The sequence below is a fragment of the Dermacentor variabilis genome, chromosome 2 (assembly GCF_050947875.1).
Source record: "Dermacentor variabilis isolate Ectoservices chromosome 2, ASM5094787v1, whole genome shotgun sequence".
Lineage (NCBI taxonomy): Eukaryota > Metazoa > Arthropoda > Arachnida > Ixodida > Ixodidae > Dermacentor > Dermacentor variabilis.
The window spans coordinates 28,792,253-28,808,159 of NC_134569.1; the positions used below are offsets into that span (position 1 = coordinate 28,792,253).

A 15,907-nucleotide genomic window follows, 5' to 3' on the forward strand; every position below is an offset into this window, starting at 1 on the left:
CACCACGCGGACGGCAACCATTATGTAACGAATTGTAGTAATGACCTAGCGATACGCAGTCGGTTCTGCGCCTGCGGCCTCCGAAGTCATCGAAAGTGGCGCCGCCCACGGCGGTTGCAGGGCACCTTCGGTGGTGCTCAGAAGCACGGGCCGCTCACCGGGACAGGCTGGTCTTTCAACTGTGACGTGTCCAGCGTTTCGATGACCATCTTCTCTAATAGATACATCCCCCTCGAGGAAGAAAAGCGGTCGCGTACTGCAGCCGCAGCTTTCCTCAAGAATCTTCATCGACGTCGATGAACAGTGCTCCTTTGAAAGTAGAACTCACGGGTTCTTCTTTTTTTCCACAGCCATTCTTGGAGGCACCATGGCCTTGAGGGCAGTCCTTCAAGGAGGCATCATGTGAGAAGTGGCTATTCCCGCACCCCGATACATTCAAGTAACTCTAAGATGGGACTCGGAGCACCCTACTCACATCACTATACAGACGTTCGTGCAATTAACTTTCACATGGTTGACCTCCCGGCTTAAAACGCTGCATTGGCTTTGTAATGTACGGCTGAAACAAGTTGCAGGAATTGCAAACTTTTCCACGAGTTGGGAGCCAACTTCCAGCAAGCACGAGTTCCGCGTAACACGTGTTGCCAAGCGTGCGCGATAGGGCTGCCTTCCGCCGATGATTTCAAGGGAACAGGAAAGTCTGTGTTAGTTATGGCAAAGTAAACTGTCTAGATGAGGCCAACTTTGCAGTCACTTTCTCTTAGAAAGCGTACGTAGATGTTGTTGTGTTCGAGATCTCTCGTTGGCATAATATTCCGCTGAATACTCGGCTTTCGATAGCTAACCTTTCAAACGCTTTCGCAGGTATTGATAATTGTTTTCTTCCATATCCAGGGTGTCTACCAAGTTGACATTTCCAAATTCCCTGAGTTTTCCAGGTTTTCCCTGAATGCCTTTGCAAAATTCCTTGAGGGACACAGAACTTCGTTTTATGTCATGACGGTTTGACACTATGTTGCCCGCTGCTGTCATTCCGGGGTAAGCTTGTTAAAAAATAAAGAACGACTTAATACAGTTTGAATAGTAAGTTGCAGTGTTTATATTATTAAAAAAGAAAACAGAAGGGCGAAGTTAGTGAAATGCACAGCAAATCTCTTCAAAAAAAGAAAAATGGTAAAACCCTTGCAAATCGAGTCGAACATTCTCTATATACGAATAAAAAAGGAGATGCATACGGAAGCAAGTATTTTCGAATATGAGCTATTTCTATCAACTGACAGCAAACTCATTGTTGTGAGGCCCGATCGTTGTCACAAGCGAGATGCTCTCTCAGCAGCTGGAAAGTCAACCTCAACTGTCCTGACATACTCTTAGCCCACGCACAACGCATCAGTGTTGCGTTTCACTCCTTTAAAGAGTTTATTTTGGTTTGAATGAGGGACACCTGCACCTCGGCGTCAGTCAACACTTTGTTTTTTTGAGCTCAAGCTCCTTCAAAGAACCAGCGGCATGCTTCCTTTCCGGTTCATTCCTCAATGCGTAGGTCCTTTGTGTTCTCGTCCTCCATCCGCCACACGTTCGCCCCACGGACCATTTGAAGCATCCTCTTAGTCAGTTGTACAGTCAGCGTCCGATTTCCGGACTCCCTAAGGGCTGCGAAAACGTCCGAAAAATCAGGCAGTTCGAAAAAATTAATGCATGTCTTTTACAGCCGTTAAGGGCTCAAATCACCACAGGCACATCCGAAAAAGCTCTGGAGGCCTGTCAGTACACTTATTTGGCATATCGTTGCTCGTACTGTGACAGGAGATGGCAGGTGCATGCGTGTATAATTAAGGAATACATACTGTGTCCCGTGACAATTGCCCTTCCGCACGCTTGTAATGCTTCACCGCAATACTTTCGCGTATGTTTTACCACGTAACATTACTGTACTGAGGCAAAGCTGACCTTCAGGATCTCCGTGCGAGAGCGTTGGTTCGAGGCGGCAAGGTAATCAAATGGGGGGCGGTGGTGGTGGTGGCTTTAATGCCGTTTCAAACCTGCAGTCACGGCAAAAAGTCTGGAAAATCGGACGGCGAAGGGTTCGCGCGTCCAAAATTTCAGACGTTCTTATACATTGACTCTGTGGTGTACGCGGTGGCGGTGCCGCGAAGCCGTCCTTATTATCGGGCATCCGGAAAGTCGGTCGTTGACTGTACACTGGCAACTACTACAGCGGACTACGCGGCGTCAAAGAGGATTCGTTACGATTCCTCTCTGTTACTCGAGCCATGATTACCGCGATTTTTGTTCCCTTTCAACAAAATTACTGCTCATTTTCTCTGATAGAAGCACAAATCTCCGAGTTCTCCCCGAGTATTTCCAGACTATTCAAAATCCCTGACAATTCCCGGTTGGTAGACACCCGGAATATCCCCAACAGCTTACCGTGACGTCATAGATTTCGACAGCTACTACTAGTGTTCGCGTATTGTTCATCGAGTGGCTGTACATTCTAACCAGACTTAACCTGTAGTAAGTTTCGAGAGCTTTCCCTGTGCTAAAACGGCTCAAATATGAGAGCTGAAATCCGTGACGTCACACTGACGTACCGGCACCGAGGTGTCTATATAAATGAAAAAAGGAAGAAGAAAAATAATTTAGAAACTTAGGCCCCCGTTTTCTTCAGCGTTAATCAAACTCTTCCGGTCTAATGAAGGGATGTAGAAATTTGAAAGCATTCAAATTTGACATTTTGCCGGTCTTCAGAGTGAGTCACCGTTGTTGTCCTTTAGTTGTGTGCACGGCTTTTCTCGCCTCTGCTCCTCCGCAACTCCGGAGGCAATGTTAACGCGAGCCACTGTGGGTGGCCGTTCCGCCCTCCCCAAGCAGGAAGAAGCAGCAGCAGCTGATGCTGATCCGGGCCCAGATCCTGCACCGGCTGGGCATCCGCAACCCGCCGGCCAACGGGTCGCTCGGCGCCGCGCCGCTCAACAACAGCACGCTGCGCCTGGTCGAGGAGATCGTGCGCAGTCCGCCGCCCAGCGTGCAGGACATCACCACGGCGCGCACCATCTACTCGGAGCGCATACAGAGCTTCTACCCGTCCTGTGAGAGCATTCTCTGTCGTGCGCTTGCTGTTCCGTGTACACAAAGAGAGATGGGCAAGAGGTCGGCTAGAACTGCCGTGCTCTATGGCGTGCTACGCTCAGGTTTAGGGGGCAAAGGGAAGAAAGTGATAAGTAGAGAAATCCTGGATGAAGAACCGAACAGTCACGTCTTCTCTTTATTATATCTTAGACCCCTCTAGAGGGTACTACGTAAGGGGTTGAACAGCGTGTTTCACGTAACTTGAACCAATGATTAAAAAAAAGTGGTTAGCCGCAACTGAATGAAACCAACGACATATGGTTTGCAGTCATGTGGCGCTCCATAGGGTATTTCTTTATATTGCGTTAATTAGTTACTTAACTAAGATCGATTCCGTAATTGTTTTTGATATTCGCTTTAGGGACAAGTGCGTTTCGTTAAGTTGTAGAGGGCATTCGAAAACGACCGATTCATTTTTTTTTTTTGTGGCAACGTACATGCCGTGTGACGATTTTTTCCCGCGTTTAAAGAAACCCCGCGAAATATGAAATAAAACCACGTGACTGCGCTCGTGCGCTACCAGTATTGCAGCGCTTGAAACCGCGCTTCGTGAAAAGGAACCGTGCGAAGTGAACGGCCGCGGCTTTAGGCATAAGCTAAGCAATCCGCAACAGTGGGAGGCTGCTTTGTCCAGCACCAAGCCGGATATCAAACTCCGGCTGGTGAACTGGGCGGAGGACGTCGCGACTAGGCATGGCCTGGACGCCACAACCGGCTGCCTGAAGGCCGCCCACAACGCTGCTTTTTGTTTTTACTTTTGGCCTTCTCATCAATAAAAGTTTTTCACCACCACCACAGTACGTCAGCATCTTCGGTGGCACACGGAAAGGAAGCGCCGTCGCCCTTGATAAGCGATAAGCTCGACGCACGGTTGAGTTCGCTGCAATACGATAGCGCACGAGCGCAGTCAGGTGGTTTTATTTCATATTTCGCGGGCTTTCTTTAAGCGCCGGAAGAAATCCCCACGCAGAATGTACGTTGCCGCAGAAAACTGGATCGGTCGTATTGAAATGCCCTCGAGAACGTAACGAAACGCACTCGGCCCTAAACGGAATATTAAAGATTACGCAGAATTGATCTTAGTTAATTAACTAATTAACGCCACGTGACCGCAAACCATATATCGTTGGTTCATTTGCAGTTAACCATTTTCTTTCAATCCTTCGTTCAAGTTACGTGAAACACGCTGTACAACCGCGTTACACAACTGGGGAGGCGGCGGTTTGGGCGAGTTTGTGGCGCGTGTGTTCTTGACTCTCCCACTGTCCTCGTTTATGGTGCACAGAGATAAACTACGGTGCTCTTTGTAAACCGGAAGCTTAATGAAGCTTAAGTACTTTGTACGCTCCTGACCAAAATAAAAAAAATGACTGAGAAAGGTGTTAAAGTGGAGGCGATAGCAAGGCCCCAGGCTCCAAAAACGAGGTAACGTACCCGCCCCCGATGGTTTCCTCCAGACAGGCAATAAATAATTTTCACTCTACTTTTATGCCCATTCGTTGTAGCCTATACGAAAACGAAGTTAAAAAATCGCGTTATGCTGTCCTTTTCAATAGTTTCTCTAATGTTATTCGGTAATATCTGTTATTGGTTATGTTTTTCTGTTATTCTGTAATTCAGTAATTTCTCTCTTGTTATTCCTGTCTTGCCACCCTAATTAACTAAACATCAAGTTGCGCAGTTTTCTTTATTCTTGCTCCGTTTTCCGAAGAGCACGCGGTTTTAGATAAGCGTCAACGGCGTACTTCGATCCAATCAAGAAGTCGTAAAAATATCTCTTCAAGAGCTCCCCAACGAATATGCGAGAAGCAGGCGCTCACGTACATAACCTCATGTGCCACGCAAGCAATTGAAATTAAAGAGGCGTAAAGCCAACCATTTTCTCATGACGATTCACTCATTAGCCGGGAACACTCATTTTTGCTGAGGGTTCTTCATTTTTGCTCGACGATGTAACCATATTAAAGCTCATACAGTCGCTCAATAAAATGGGTAAACGCTACTAGATGAACACGTTGTGGTCGCACATGATCGCACATAGTCGCGCAACCAAGATGTCGAGACTCATGGAAGGTGTGGCCTTACGAGATATCTTTCAAATGACACGCAATAACGGCCGTTCCACTGCGGAAGCGCAGATGTCATTTTCGGCGTGTATACAGGCGAAAAATGTTGCCGTCGCGATTGAGCGACTTGCGCGGGTGAATCATGACATGCTTCACTGCGACGAGTTTTGTCGAAGAGGGCTGCGCACTATTTTTTCAGAAAGCTGTCAGTGCTGCACGCATACGAATAAGTTGCTGAACTGAGTACTTACGAGCACGCATTCAGAAGGAAAAAAAAGCCATTGGGCTAGAACTGATCGTGAGAGCAAGTGCCAGCCAATCGCCATGTCGGACGCATTACCGAAGACGGCCTGTCAATATGGCAAACAGCTCTTACGAACTATAAAAGCCGCGCGAATTCCGCCAGTGCACTTGTGTCGGACCTGCACGTTACGTGTCGCCGTCATCGTGATTGGCGTACGTGGTTCGCACGGCGCAGGTTTGACTCCCAATCAGACGGACCCGTCGGCCTGGAATAGGCCGGGCCACCTGCGGCTGCACTACGACGTGAGCTTCCCCCGCTCCTCTCCGGGCACCGAGATCTCGCTGGTGTCGGCCAAGCTGCGCCTCTACCGCACGGGCGCCGGCACCGCGGCCGGAACGAGCGGCACGGTCGCCGCGCACAACCTGCTCGACGCCCCGGCGGCCCCGGTCACGGTGTCCGTGTTCCAGTTCCTCAGGCCGCTCAAGGCGGGCAGGACCGGTGAGCAGAGCGGCCCGCGACTTGCGCTGCTTTGGCACGAAAAATGCTCCGCCGGCATTAACCCCCTGGCATGCATGCAAACATATATAGCATCATCGGCCTATTTTTTTACGTTCACTGCATGACGATCTCCAATTACCCTTGTCTCGCGCTAGAGCCGATTCCAACCTGAACCTGCAAACTTCCCAATTTCATCACCTCACCTAATCTTACGCAGTCCTCAACTACGCTTCCCTTCCATTGGCACTCATTCTGGAACTCTGCACCGGCTATCTGCCCTGCGCATTTTTTTTCCTCTTAATGTCAGCTAGAAAGTCGGCTATCCTCATTTGCTCTCTGATACACACCGCTCTCTCCCTGCCTCTTACCGTTACGCCTAACATTTGTTCACGGTGCTAGTATGCCGACACGTAGTGGATGTATTTATTTCATTGTTTTTTGGACAATGCCTTACGTCATCTTCATTTTTAAGCGGCTAATTATGTGTTTCCAGGCGTGCTAGGCAGTAAAATGTCGATGTTCTTGTCGGGGACCGAGGGGTCGCAGTGTAGCGGCAGAAGAAGAGAACTACGTAGCAGGCGTCTAGAACCGTTATTTTAGGCGCTTGGCCAGACGTTAAATCAAGTTTGAAGGCCATCCATGCCTTACTTGATTTTTCTTTTTAAAGCAGGGGGCCTGGACTGTAAGCTTCAAGTAGTCCAAATCGCATACTATATGATTTACGTCTTTCCTCATCATCGTCACCCATCGTGCGCCTTTTTCTTCCCTCGTTCTTCCCTTTCCCCCAACGTAGAGTAGCATGGCTAGAAGAATGTACCTCAGACCGACATCTCTGCATTTCGTCTCATTAAGCCTTTCCCTTTCTCCCTAGAACCGAACTGCTCGTGCCGTGCTTGCGCATAGAGCACGCCACCCCCGCCCACCTTTATTTCCCTCGTCTTTCGCAGCCGGCACCGAGGCGCCGGCTGCTAGCGCCGACCTTACAGGCTTCCCGCGTAGCGGCGTCGGTGGCCGCTACACATTCTCATATTTGAAGGTGCTGTAGATAGTTCGTGCATGAAGTTCGCATTCTAACTTGACAAACCTAAATCAAGAAGTGAGAAGTCTAGATACGTTCTGCAGCTGTGCGATTTTTTATGATTCTGAGGATGCAAGAAGTGTGGCGAAACTAAATTTGAAATCAAGATAATTAACTCTCGCCTGACGGGGTTAATTTTGCACAACCAGATTTACCCAGCATTGTAACTTTCTCCCCGCTGGCCCAGAATGCCTGTGGCAAAACTTGAACACTGACTGGGGCACCGTGCTTCTCACTGTCCGCGAACCACGAGAGAACAGTACACACTTGACGCGGTGCGCAAGTGCAGTGCGTAGGCGTCAGTTACGCAGCATAGATTGTCTTTTGTCGCTCAGCGAGGGACATTCCATCAAGTAGTGTGCTGCTATGCATCTATGCGACCGTTACACGCAAAACACACTGGCGACGAAGCCCGTCGAATCTCGGAAAAAAAAATAACAGACGGTGCGCTGACGCACACCCTGTAATCAGTCCTTGAACTTTCCATTTGCCGTGAACGTAACGTTGGCCAGCCAATAAAACAGTCATTATGCGTCCATTATCTTCAGAGAAACTCACAGACAGGACCCGACGAAGCAGTAGGAGAAAGGATGCACTGCTCGATCACTCGATTCGTCGTGTCGCTTCATCGTTATTGCTTTTCAAATACCGGCATTAAAAACAGGTTCAGGACTGTTTGTACTAAGCACAGTCTCGCATCAGAAAGAGTCTATTCAAGTAGGACAGCTAAGCGATAGCCCCCCCCCCCCCCCAAACGTGAAAATATATATAAAAAAAAGACTTTCTGCCCTACAGATTGAAGTTTCCCCATGTTCCTTATGTCTGGTCAACACCTCTCCGGTCCGCAGATTTTCATACGAGTCAGGAAAAAAAAAGAAGAGCTTTTTCTTACAGCGTGGATGTGCGCATTTGGGTATGAACGAAATAATTGAGCGCGGCGGCTCGTGTGACAGTCTGCCAGCTCAACGTAAAGAACGTGTCTCCTATGAAACCGCTTCCCGCATCACGCGCGCGTTGTGCGGCAGAGATAACTGGACTCGGCGGCCGAACATGCGACGCGGGGCATAGGAGAGAATGAAGCAAGTGAAAACAGCCAAAACAACCTGGCAGACGTTCCAGTGATTGGGCCTGTCTCTTAAGGACAGCGCTGCTACTGTTCGAATATTGGTTTATGTGATCGGTGGAACGTTCGACGCTCCTTTGTACACTGCTGCCTCCCCTCAGTAACCACTTTAAGCAACACGCCTAGCATGACTAAGGCCGCCATTATTTTGAAATAGTAGGCCCTATAGAAATCTCGGCGAGCGTGACTGAAGCAATTTAAGGCGATAGCCTTAAGTGGCTCATACACCCGATGGCCCTGAAAAAAAAAAAAAAGCTCGTCATCCTGTCCAATGGTACAAAAACTATCGTCATCAGCAATGTCTCATACTCCCTAAGCAGGCAAAAAATGCAATAGCTCATCCCTCTCGTAATGCAGAGGCTACAAGCACTCAGCAAAGTGAAGCGTACAGTACATACATTCATTAGGGTCATGTATACAACGTACATAAACGTGACGTCTAGTCGAGTGGTATAAAAATAAGACACGTAACCTTCTCGATGGCTCATACCCCCGTAAGCAAGCAAGCAAAAAAAATGCAATGGCTAAGGCTATAAGCACTCAGCAAAGTGAAGCGAACAGTGTATACATTCATTGAAATCACCCATACAACACACAGAACAGAATACGTTTCAATCCCCGGCTGAAAGGATGCAACCTAAATTTGAAGAGAAACGTCGTTGGGGAGAGTCTGAGCCCACTATACGAGCGCGCGAAGCCGCAGCTAAGCGTCGAAAACCAGCCGAAGAAGTCGAACTGCGAAAGCAGCAACGCGACGATGCGAGACTGCGCATGAACGAGTGTGCAGCAGGCTTTCGCCTTCACGTGTTACAGGAGTGCAACATGCTACCGAAATTTATATATTTTTATTCTAACTGCATTTGCATCCCTCGACCTTTTGTAACGAAGTATTCAGGGTTCTGCGCTAGTATTTGTGTGAATGAGTAAAGGCAAGGCGCAAAAGACCAGGACTGAAGAAGGACACAAACGACAGGACCGGCGCTTTGTGTCTTTTTCTTGTTGTCTTTGTCCAGTGTGTGCAAAACTTTCCCTCAATGTAGTCAGGGTCAGTGGAAAATACCCTTACCGGCCGTGTTTCTTTGTTCTTTTTTTGATGCGACAAGTGGTAGAAAATTCAAGGACATTGCGGATTAAAGATGCAACCCGAAAGGGAATCGTTCGCTTTTCACTTGAATGCGGCGCGGCATACTTGGACCAGGAAGCATTGCAGCATTTCCGCATTTATCCATTAGAAAAATTCCTTGCGATAGCTATCAGTGCCTATATGTGGTCTCCAAATGTAGCACTTCTCTGAAACGTAAACGCACCGACGTCATCGCGCAGGCAAGGAGGCATTCCTCGCCTGCACAACGTTTTTGTTAATTTATTGTTTTCTTTGTGGCGTCCCTTCTGCGTAGATGTTCAGTTCTGCAGAACACCAATTAGCCCAGCGGCACATTGTTTTGAAAAGACTGTTTTGTTAAACCTATGCGATTATCTTTTGGGGGCCCCGCAGAGAAGAAAGAGCTGATCGCCAGCCGGACGCTCTCTTCTGGCCGGCGCGGCTGGGAGGAGTTCAACGTGGAGTCTGCAGTGAGCCGATGGCACCGGCTTCGGAACAAGAATTACGGCCTCGACATCGAGGTGGTCGACGCTCGCGGAAAGAAGCTGTTGCCCGGGCGCTACTTCCGCAACATGAGCTGCGTTCAGACGGAAGGTACGCCTGCACCTAAGCTGTCAATGCAACCGCTTAGAGGGGCATTAAGGGGAACTGCACGTCCAGCTGCATTAGCAAAGTACGCCTCTGCAATAGCAAAACGGTCACACTTACCGTTAACCGAAGTTTGGTAAGCCGAAAGACCGGTGGCGACGCCGCCATGAATTTCCAATACTAGCTCGCCATGACGTCATGATGGGCTTCGAAAGCGTCTGCTATGGCCAGCTCTATTGCTTATGGATAACGAAGAAGTGCATTGCGCACTAAAAGAACAAAACCCTCAGGTTTACAGAACCGTTCCTACGCCAAAACGGCTCATATTCATAAATGACACTTTGAAAACAGTGACGCCACACTAACGTACCGGCGCTCAGCTTTCAATGAGAAATTCAAGGAGGGGTCTTCTTTCTCTCCACTTGTAACCAAGCTTTTCCTACTGCACAAATTTTCAAAAAGTACATGTCTAAGCGGACTTAGCGTCGCTGTTCAGCACCCCTTCGGACGAGTACTGTCGGGCGACCATTTGAAGGTTGTAATTATGTCCTTTCCGTCGACCTCATGCAATCGACAAGACCAGCACGATGGCGTTTCTTTTTCTGACGTCTCGAGCTGCAGTGCCGATTCCACACATTTGGCTTGCTGTCGTTCGCAGCGGGCCAGCAGGAGTCCCCGTTCCCGAACATCATGCGCCTGCATCCGGGACTGCGGGACAACGAGTCATCACTGCTGGACAACGAGACGTACCCCACGCTCGACCTGCAAGTGGTAGAGGTGCTCCGCCACGACCCCGGAGCCGCTGGACCTGGAAGCGACTCGCCACAGTTCGTAGGGGCGGACCACGCCGCCAGGTCGGTTGCAGTGAACAATGCATTTGGATTGTTAGCCTAGTGCAAGGCTTTCCTAAAACACGGCACGCCATGCGAGGAAAAACATTTGCGCCCGAAGGCAGGCAAAATTTTCCTCCCAAACACCCTAAGAGCAAAGGGATCGTTATAGAAACTCCTCTGACGAGACTAAGAGGCTGCCCTCTGACGAGACTAAGAGGCTGCCCCATATACATCGGTTAGGAGAGTTGTCGTATTAGCCTGCAAAATACATTTACCTTGCTTGGGCGCAAGCAGACGCTTGAGTGCCCCTACAACTGCGCGTCCGGCTCTGCTCGTATACATACGACAAACATCCGTACGCAAAACAACAACAGTGTGATGCTGACAGCAATCGTGCAGAAGTGTAAACCCATTTCCTTTCATTTAACATTTATAATATTTGTTTTAAGCCACCCCTCACAAATAACATAAACGCCTAATCTCTGAACGTGTAGTGCGTCTAATACCCGAGTTATCCTTGCATTTCCCTGGCTGTGCGCAGGCCCCACCGACGACGCCGGCGCAAGGTTCAGGATGCGGCGATAGCTGACGACGACGACCACAGGTCGCACAGCGCATGCGCAGCTCGTCGTATCGACGTTACCTTCGCAGGTGAGGCATAAGCTGCGACAACACAACCCTGTTAATGCGGCCGCCAGACTGTTAAAGCACAGTTCAGAGAGAGAGTATGTAATCAAATTAAACCTCAGAATCTAATATGGAAATTTATTAGCGGCCGATGGGAGTGTAATTATGGTCGCCATAATACACAATAAATTAAAGCAATGCTCTAAAGTAGCAGTTGGTGTCGAATCGTGGTCGCAGTGCCGAGATGAAGCCGACAGGCTAATTGAGCTGCAAAGGACATGTTCAATGTATTCACTGCTCAATGTGTGGATTGAGGCTTGCTTGCTCGACGCATCCTCTGAGTCTCAGACGACGTAGTCCTCCGAGGCGAAAGCAAATGGCTGGAAGAGGAAAATGCGACTTTGCAGTAAATCGCAAGACCGCTTCTAGCGATAACCACGCTGGAGGACGCGCAAAGCACCCACATCGACACTTTCGTGGCGACGTGCATCTAGGCGCATAGAGGTGTGCGAAGCGGCACCATGTAAACATATGAGAGGGGTGGATGGAGCTAAAAAAAGAAAAAAGAAACGCATACGCTTTCGCCAAATTGGAGCATTCAGCTTCACATATACTTCCGAATGCGAGATAGGCCGACGGTTTTCATATTTAGCTCTTTTATTTTTATTTTACCATTTGTGACAATAAGAATGAGCGCATGCACAGTTGTGAGCGAGTGCCTTTGACTCCTCTGGTCTTGTACTTGTCCTTTCTTCGCGCTCAATAATAGTTTTTTTTTTTCTCGCCTTCGCCAACAGTGTCTGGTGCCGTCACTGATTGCGCGCGATGCGCGCAGCTGATCAGGAAAATTGGAGCAACGAAAACACGACGCACGCAGCAAGAGAAGACAAAGCTTGCGTGCGTCGTCCCTTCGTTGCACCAATTTTCCCTATCAGCAATGCGAGACCAACTAGCCCAACAATTAATTATTCTCGATGCCTGCAGATCTGGGCCTGGACAACGTGCTGTACCCGGAGGGGTTCACGTACTCGTACTGCCACGGCGCGTGTCATTGTCACGGCGGCAGCAAGCGCCGCGGAAAAGGAAGCAGGCGCCCCTGCGTGAGAGCGGTAAGCGATCGCCGGCGATGCGCCACGTGACGGCAGCGCATCGGCAGCGCAGCTGCGACGCGTAAACGAGGCCGATGCACCGCGCTGTTGCGACGCTTCGGCGCCCTCCCCTCGCGTAACGCGCTGCACACTACTCTGTTACACGAGTTGGCCTGCGGGAACCGTGACCAGCCGGAGGAAACACGACCGAAACTTCAAAGTGTCCAGGATGCGAGAGTCGCGAGTAATCTGCATCGACAGCTGTCACGCGTTCTGTAGCCGTGTGGCTGTACAGCAAACAGGAGTGCGGAGGCTAACCTTCGCACTTGCTAAAATTGGGATTTTAGGTTATCTGGACAACCCTACACACTTCCAACTAGTTTACTGTCAACAGTACTGTGTAGATGCCACAATCGCTGCAGTAGGCGCCACTGTATATATAGCTCAAGGAACCGCTCTACCGATTCACTAGCAATAAATAATCTAGCCGTACAGCAGCGGCCTGAACAAACGAGAGAAGAACGTTGTGTGCACATAATGATTGCCCATACACAAAGCATTTTACACCCTTCGGGGCTTTACCCCGAAGAATAATTGGTGTCTACATTGCTTCTGTATCCTTTACTTTTTTTTTTTCAGAAACGTTGTGTAATGCTGACAGATGCGTTGTCACGATAGTTGCAGGTCACGCTGATAGGTGACCCGAAATTACTGGGAGCACTGCAAGATAGATGAGCACAGGGTCCCGAATATTTCGCTGCGCGTGTTTGAAAAAAGGTTTTGCGCTCACCGCTGTGCTATTCCTGCTCAAATTTCGCAGAACGATCGCATTTTGACATCGATTTAATTTAGTATAACACTTGGCACAGTTAAGTTTCTAGTTTTTAAGAAACAAAAAGTGCAAATTATTTCAGGGAGGAAAGTCGCCTATTCCAGGACCGGAAAACACGCGGAAAACTCCTTGAAACACTGCTTTCTGCAAGTGACGGCAGGTCGATACAAGTTTACGCTTGCACACAGAGAAGCAAAGTGAGCACAGTTATCTGAAGAGGAAATAGGCCAAAAATGGTAATCTTATCGACAAAAGAAACAACAAGTGCAGGTCCTCGTCCAGGCTAAAATAAAGCAGTCCTCTGATCGCTGGCTGGCTGAAGTTCGCGATGCAACTAAAGGGGGGTCAAGCAAATTCTGGAACCATATAAGCTGGCTGGGTAAAGCGAATCACAGAACACAGGAACAGATTCACGACGCCGAGGGAAATTGTTTAGAGGGAGATGACGCTGTGAACTATATCGGTTCAGTTATAGCAGAGTCATTTAGGAAAGACGATAGGGTAATCGCCCCAAATGAGGGAGCAACACATGATAGCATAATAGAAAACAGCTTAGAACTGACCAATCTTAACTAGAAAAAGGTGGAAGTAAATGTTCTAAAATGCACGTCTACAGGGATCATGGAGGAAGGCAGGGATAGACGAAATTCCAATCAAGTTAATTAATGAGCTTGGTCCTAGAAGCAAGGAAACGCTGATAAAAGCATTGGAGGCAGTCATAACAAATAAGCAAATTCCGCACAGCTGGAAACAGCGTAAAATGAATTTGATTTATAAAGGGAAAGGTGATAAGAACATAAAATCCTTCCGACCAATTACGATAACATCAGTTATATATAGGCTGGCGATGCAGGCGGTGAAATTAAAAATGCAGTCATGGGTAGAAAGTAATAGAATACTCGGAAAACTTCAGAACGGGTTCAGAAGGGGTAGGCGCTTAGATGATAGCCTGTTCGTACTTACCCAGTGCATAGAAATAGCTAAGGCGGAAAATAAACCTCTGTATTTAGCCTTCCTGGACATAAGCGGTGCATACGACAACGTGAACAGGGAACTCCTGTGGAACACATGAAAAGATGAAGGTATCGGTCATGAGGTAATTGGTTTTCTACAGGAAATATATTGAAAAAATAATGTTGAAATAACATGGGAACTAAGAGTACGACAACTGTCGAGGTACACAAAGGATTAAGGCAAGGTTGTCCTCTATCACCGCTGCTGTTCATGCTTTATATGATAAGTATGGAAAGGTTACAAGGAAGCAATCTAGGGTATAATCTGTCGTACAGATTAGGCGGAAGGGTTGTTGAGCAACGACTACCGGGTTTAATGTATGCGGACGATATTGTTAGCAGATAGCCAGGAAGATTTGCAAACTCTGGTTAATTACCGTGGAGACGAAGGAGACAGTTTAGGTTTCAGTTTTAGTGCAGCTAAGTTCAGTGGGATGTTTTTCAACGATACAACTGATCAGGAGCTTACAATACAAGGCCATGAAATACCCCGAGTGGCCGAATAAAAATATCCCGGGGTATGGATAAACAAAGGTCAGATGTACATGGAAAAGCACGAACAGACTCTCATGGCAAAAGGGCTAAGAGATGCCGGGATAATTAAACATAAGGCATTGTGGGGGTACAACAGGTATAAGGTACTGGGAGGTATTTGGAAGGGAGTAATGGTGCCGGGGCTTACTTTCGGGAATGCGGTCCTGTGTTTAAGGGCAAAGGTTCAGTCGAGACTAGAAGTAAATCAGAGAGTTGTGGGAAGATTAGCACTAGGTGCCCACGGGAAAACCACAAACGAAGCAGTACAAGGGGATAAGGGTTGGGCATCGTTCCAAGCACGGGAAGCTCAGAGTAAAATCGTATACGAAAAACGCCTGAGGAAATTAGACGATAACAGGTGGGCAGCTAAGGTATTAAATACCTATACAGAAAGAGCGTTCACTCACAATGGCGGTAAAGAACTAGGAAGCTAACCAGTAAGTATGCCAGACACGAGGACGGAGAAAGACAGAGCACATTAAACGACAGGTTAAAAACGCGGAAGGTAAAAATTGGATAAATTCAATGGAAAAGAAGCATAGTGTGGAACTATATCTATACTGGAAACAGCAGGTTAGGAAGGAAGCGTCTTATGCTAACTCAAGAGGCAGTGCCCTAGCTACTCTTTGAAGCTCGGTCAGGATGTCTTAGAAGCGGAGCTATAAAAATAAATTTAACGATGAAGAAGACACATGTACTGTGAGCGGTAAATATGTAGAAACGATAGAACATCTCATACTAAAATGTGATGGTATCCATCCCGATGTCAATGCGGGCACGGTCACGCTTCCTGAGGCCCTAGGGTTCAGAGATAACAATAGTCATGTAAATAAATATGCGGTGGAAATTAGCAAAAGGCGATTGGAGGATTGGTGGCTCAAAAGCAGAGAGGTGACGTAAGGTTAAAAGGGTAGGAAGACTTACTTAAAGAAAATGGCGAATTTTAATAACACACAACACAGGTAAACAAAAATAAAAAGCTGAGCATGGTGGCAACTGCCATCACCCCGTTTCAAAGGGGACGCTCCCACCTTCCATCCATCCATCTATGCACGGTCGCGGCAGCAGCTCGCATCCCCATAAGCACCGTTTCCATCCCCAGCGAAGGCAAATTTGCACTTTTTTCAAGTTAACAGCGGAGCGGTTTGA

General features: G+C 48.1%; 1 protein-coding gene across 2 annotated transcripts in view; it reads left to right on the plus strand.

Annotated features, from left to right (window-relative positions):
* The window catches only part of LOC142571567 (bone morphogenetic protein 4-like), a 41,620-nt gene that overhangs the window by 20,598 nt on the left and 5,115 nt on the right, over positions 1 to 15,907 (plus strand). The window contains exons 2-7 of one of the 2 annotated variants that reach the window (XM_075680036.1): positions 2,875 to 3,092; positions 5,677 to 5,940; positions 9,637 to 9,837; positions 10,490 to 10,685; positions 11,206 to 11,315; positions 12,276 to 12,400. In XM_075680036.1, the coding sequence (XP_075536151.1) occupies positions 2,875 to 3,092; positions 5,677 to 5,940; positions 9,637 to 9,837; positions 10,490 to 10,685; positions 11,206 to 11,315; positions 12,276 to 12,400 (1,114 nt within the window). Of the gene's footprint in view, positions 1 to 2,871; positions 3,093 to 5,676; positions 5,941 to 9,636; positions 9,838 to 10,489; positions 10,686 to 11,205; positions 11,316 to 12,275; positions 12,401 to 15,907 lie in introns of both variants that reach the window. The other variant, XM_075680035.1, reaches the window with a different exon arrangement.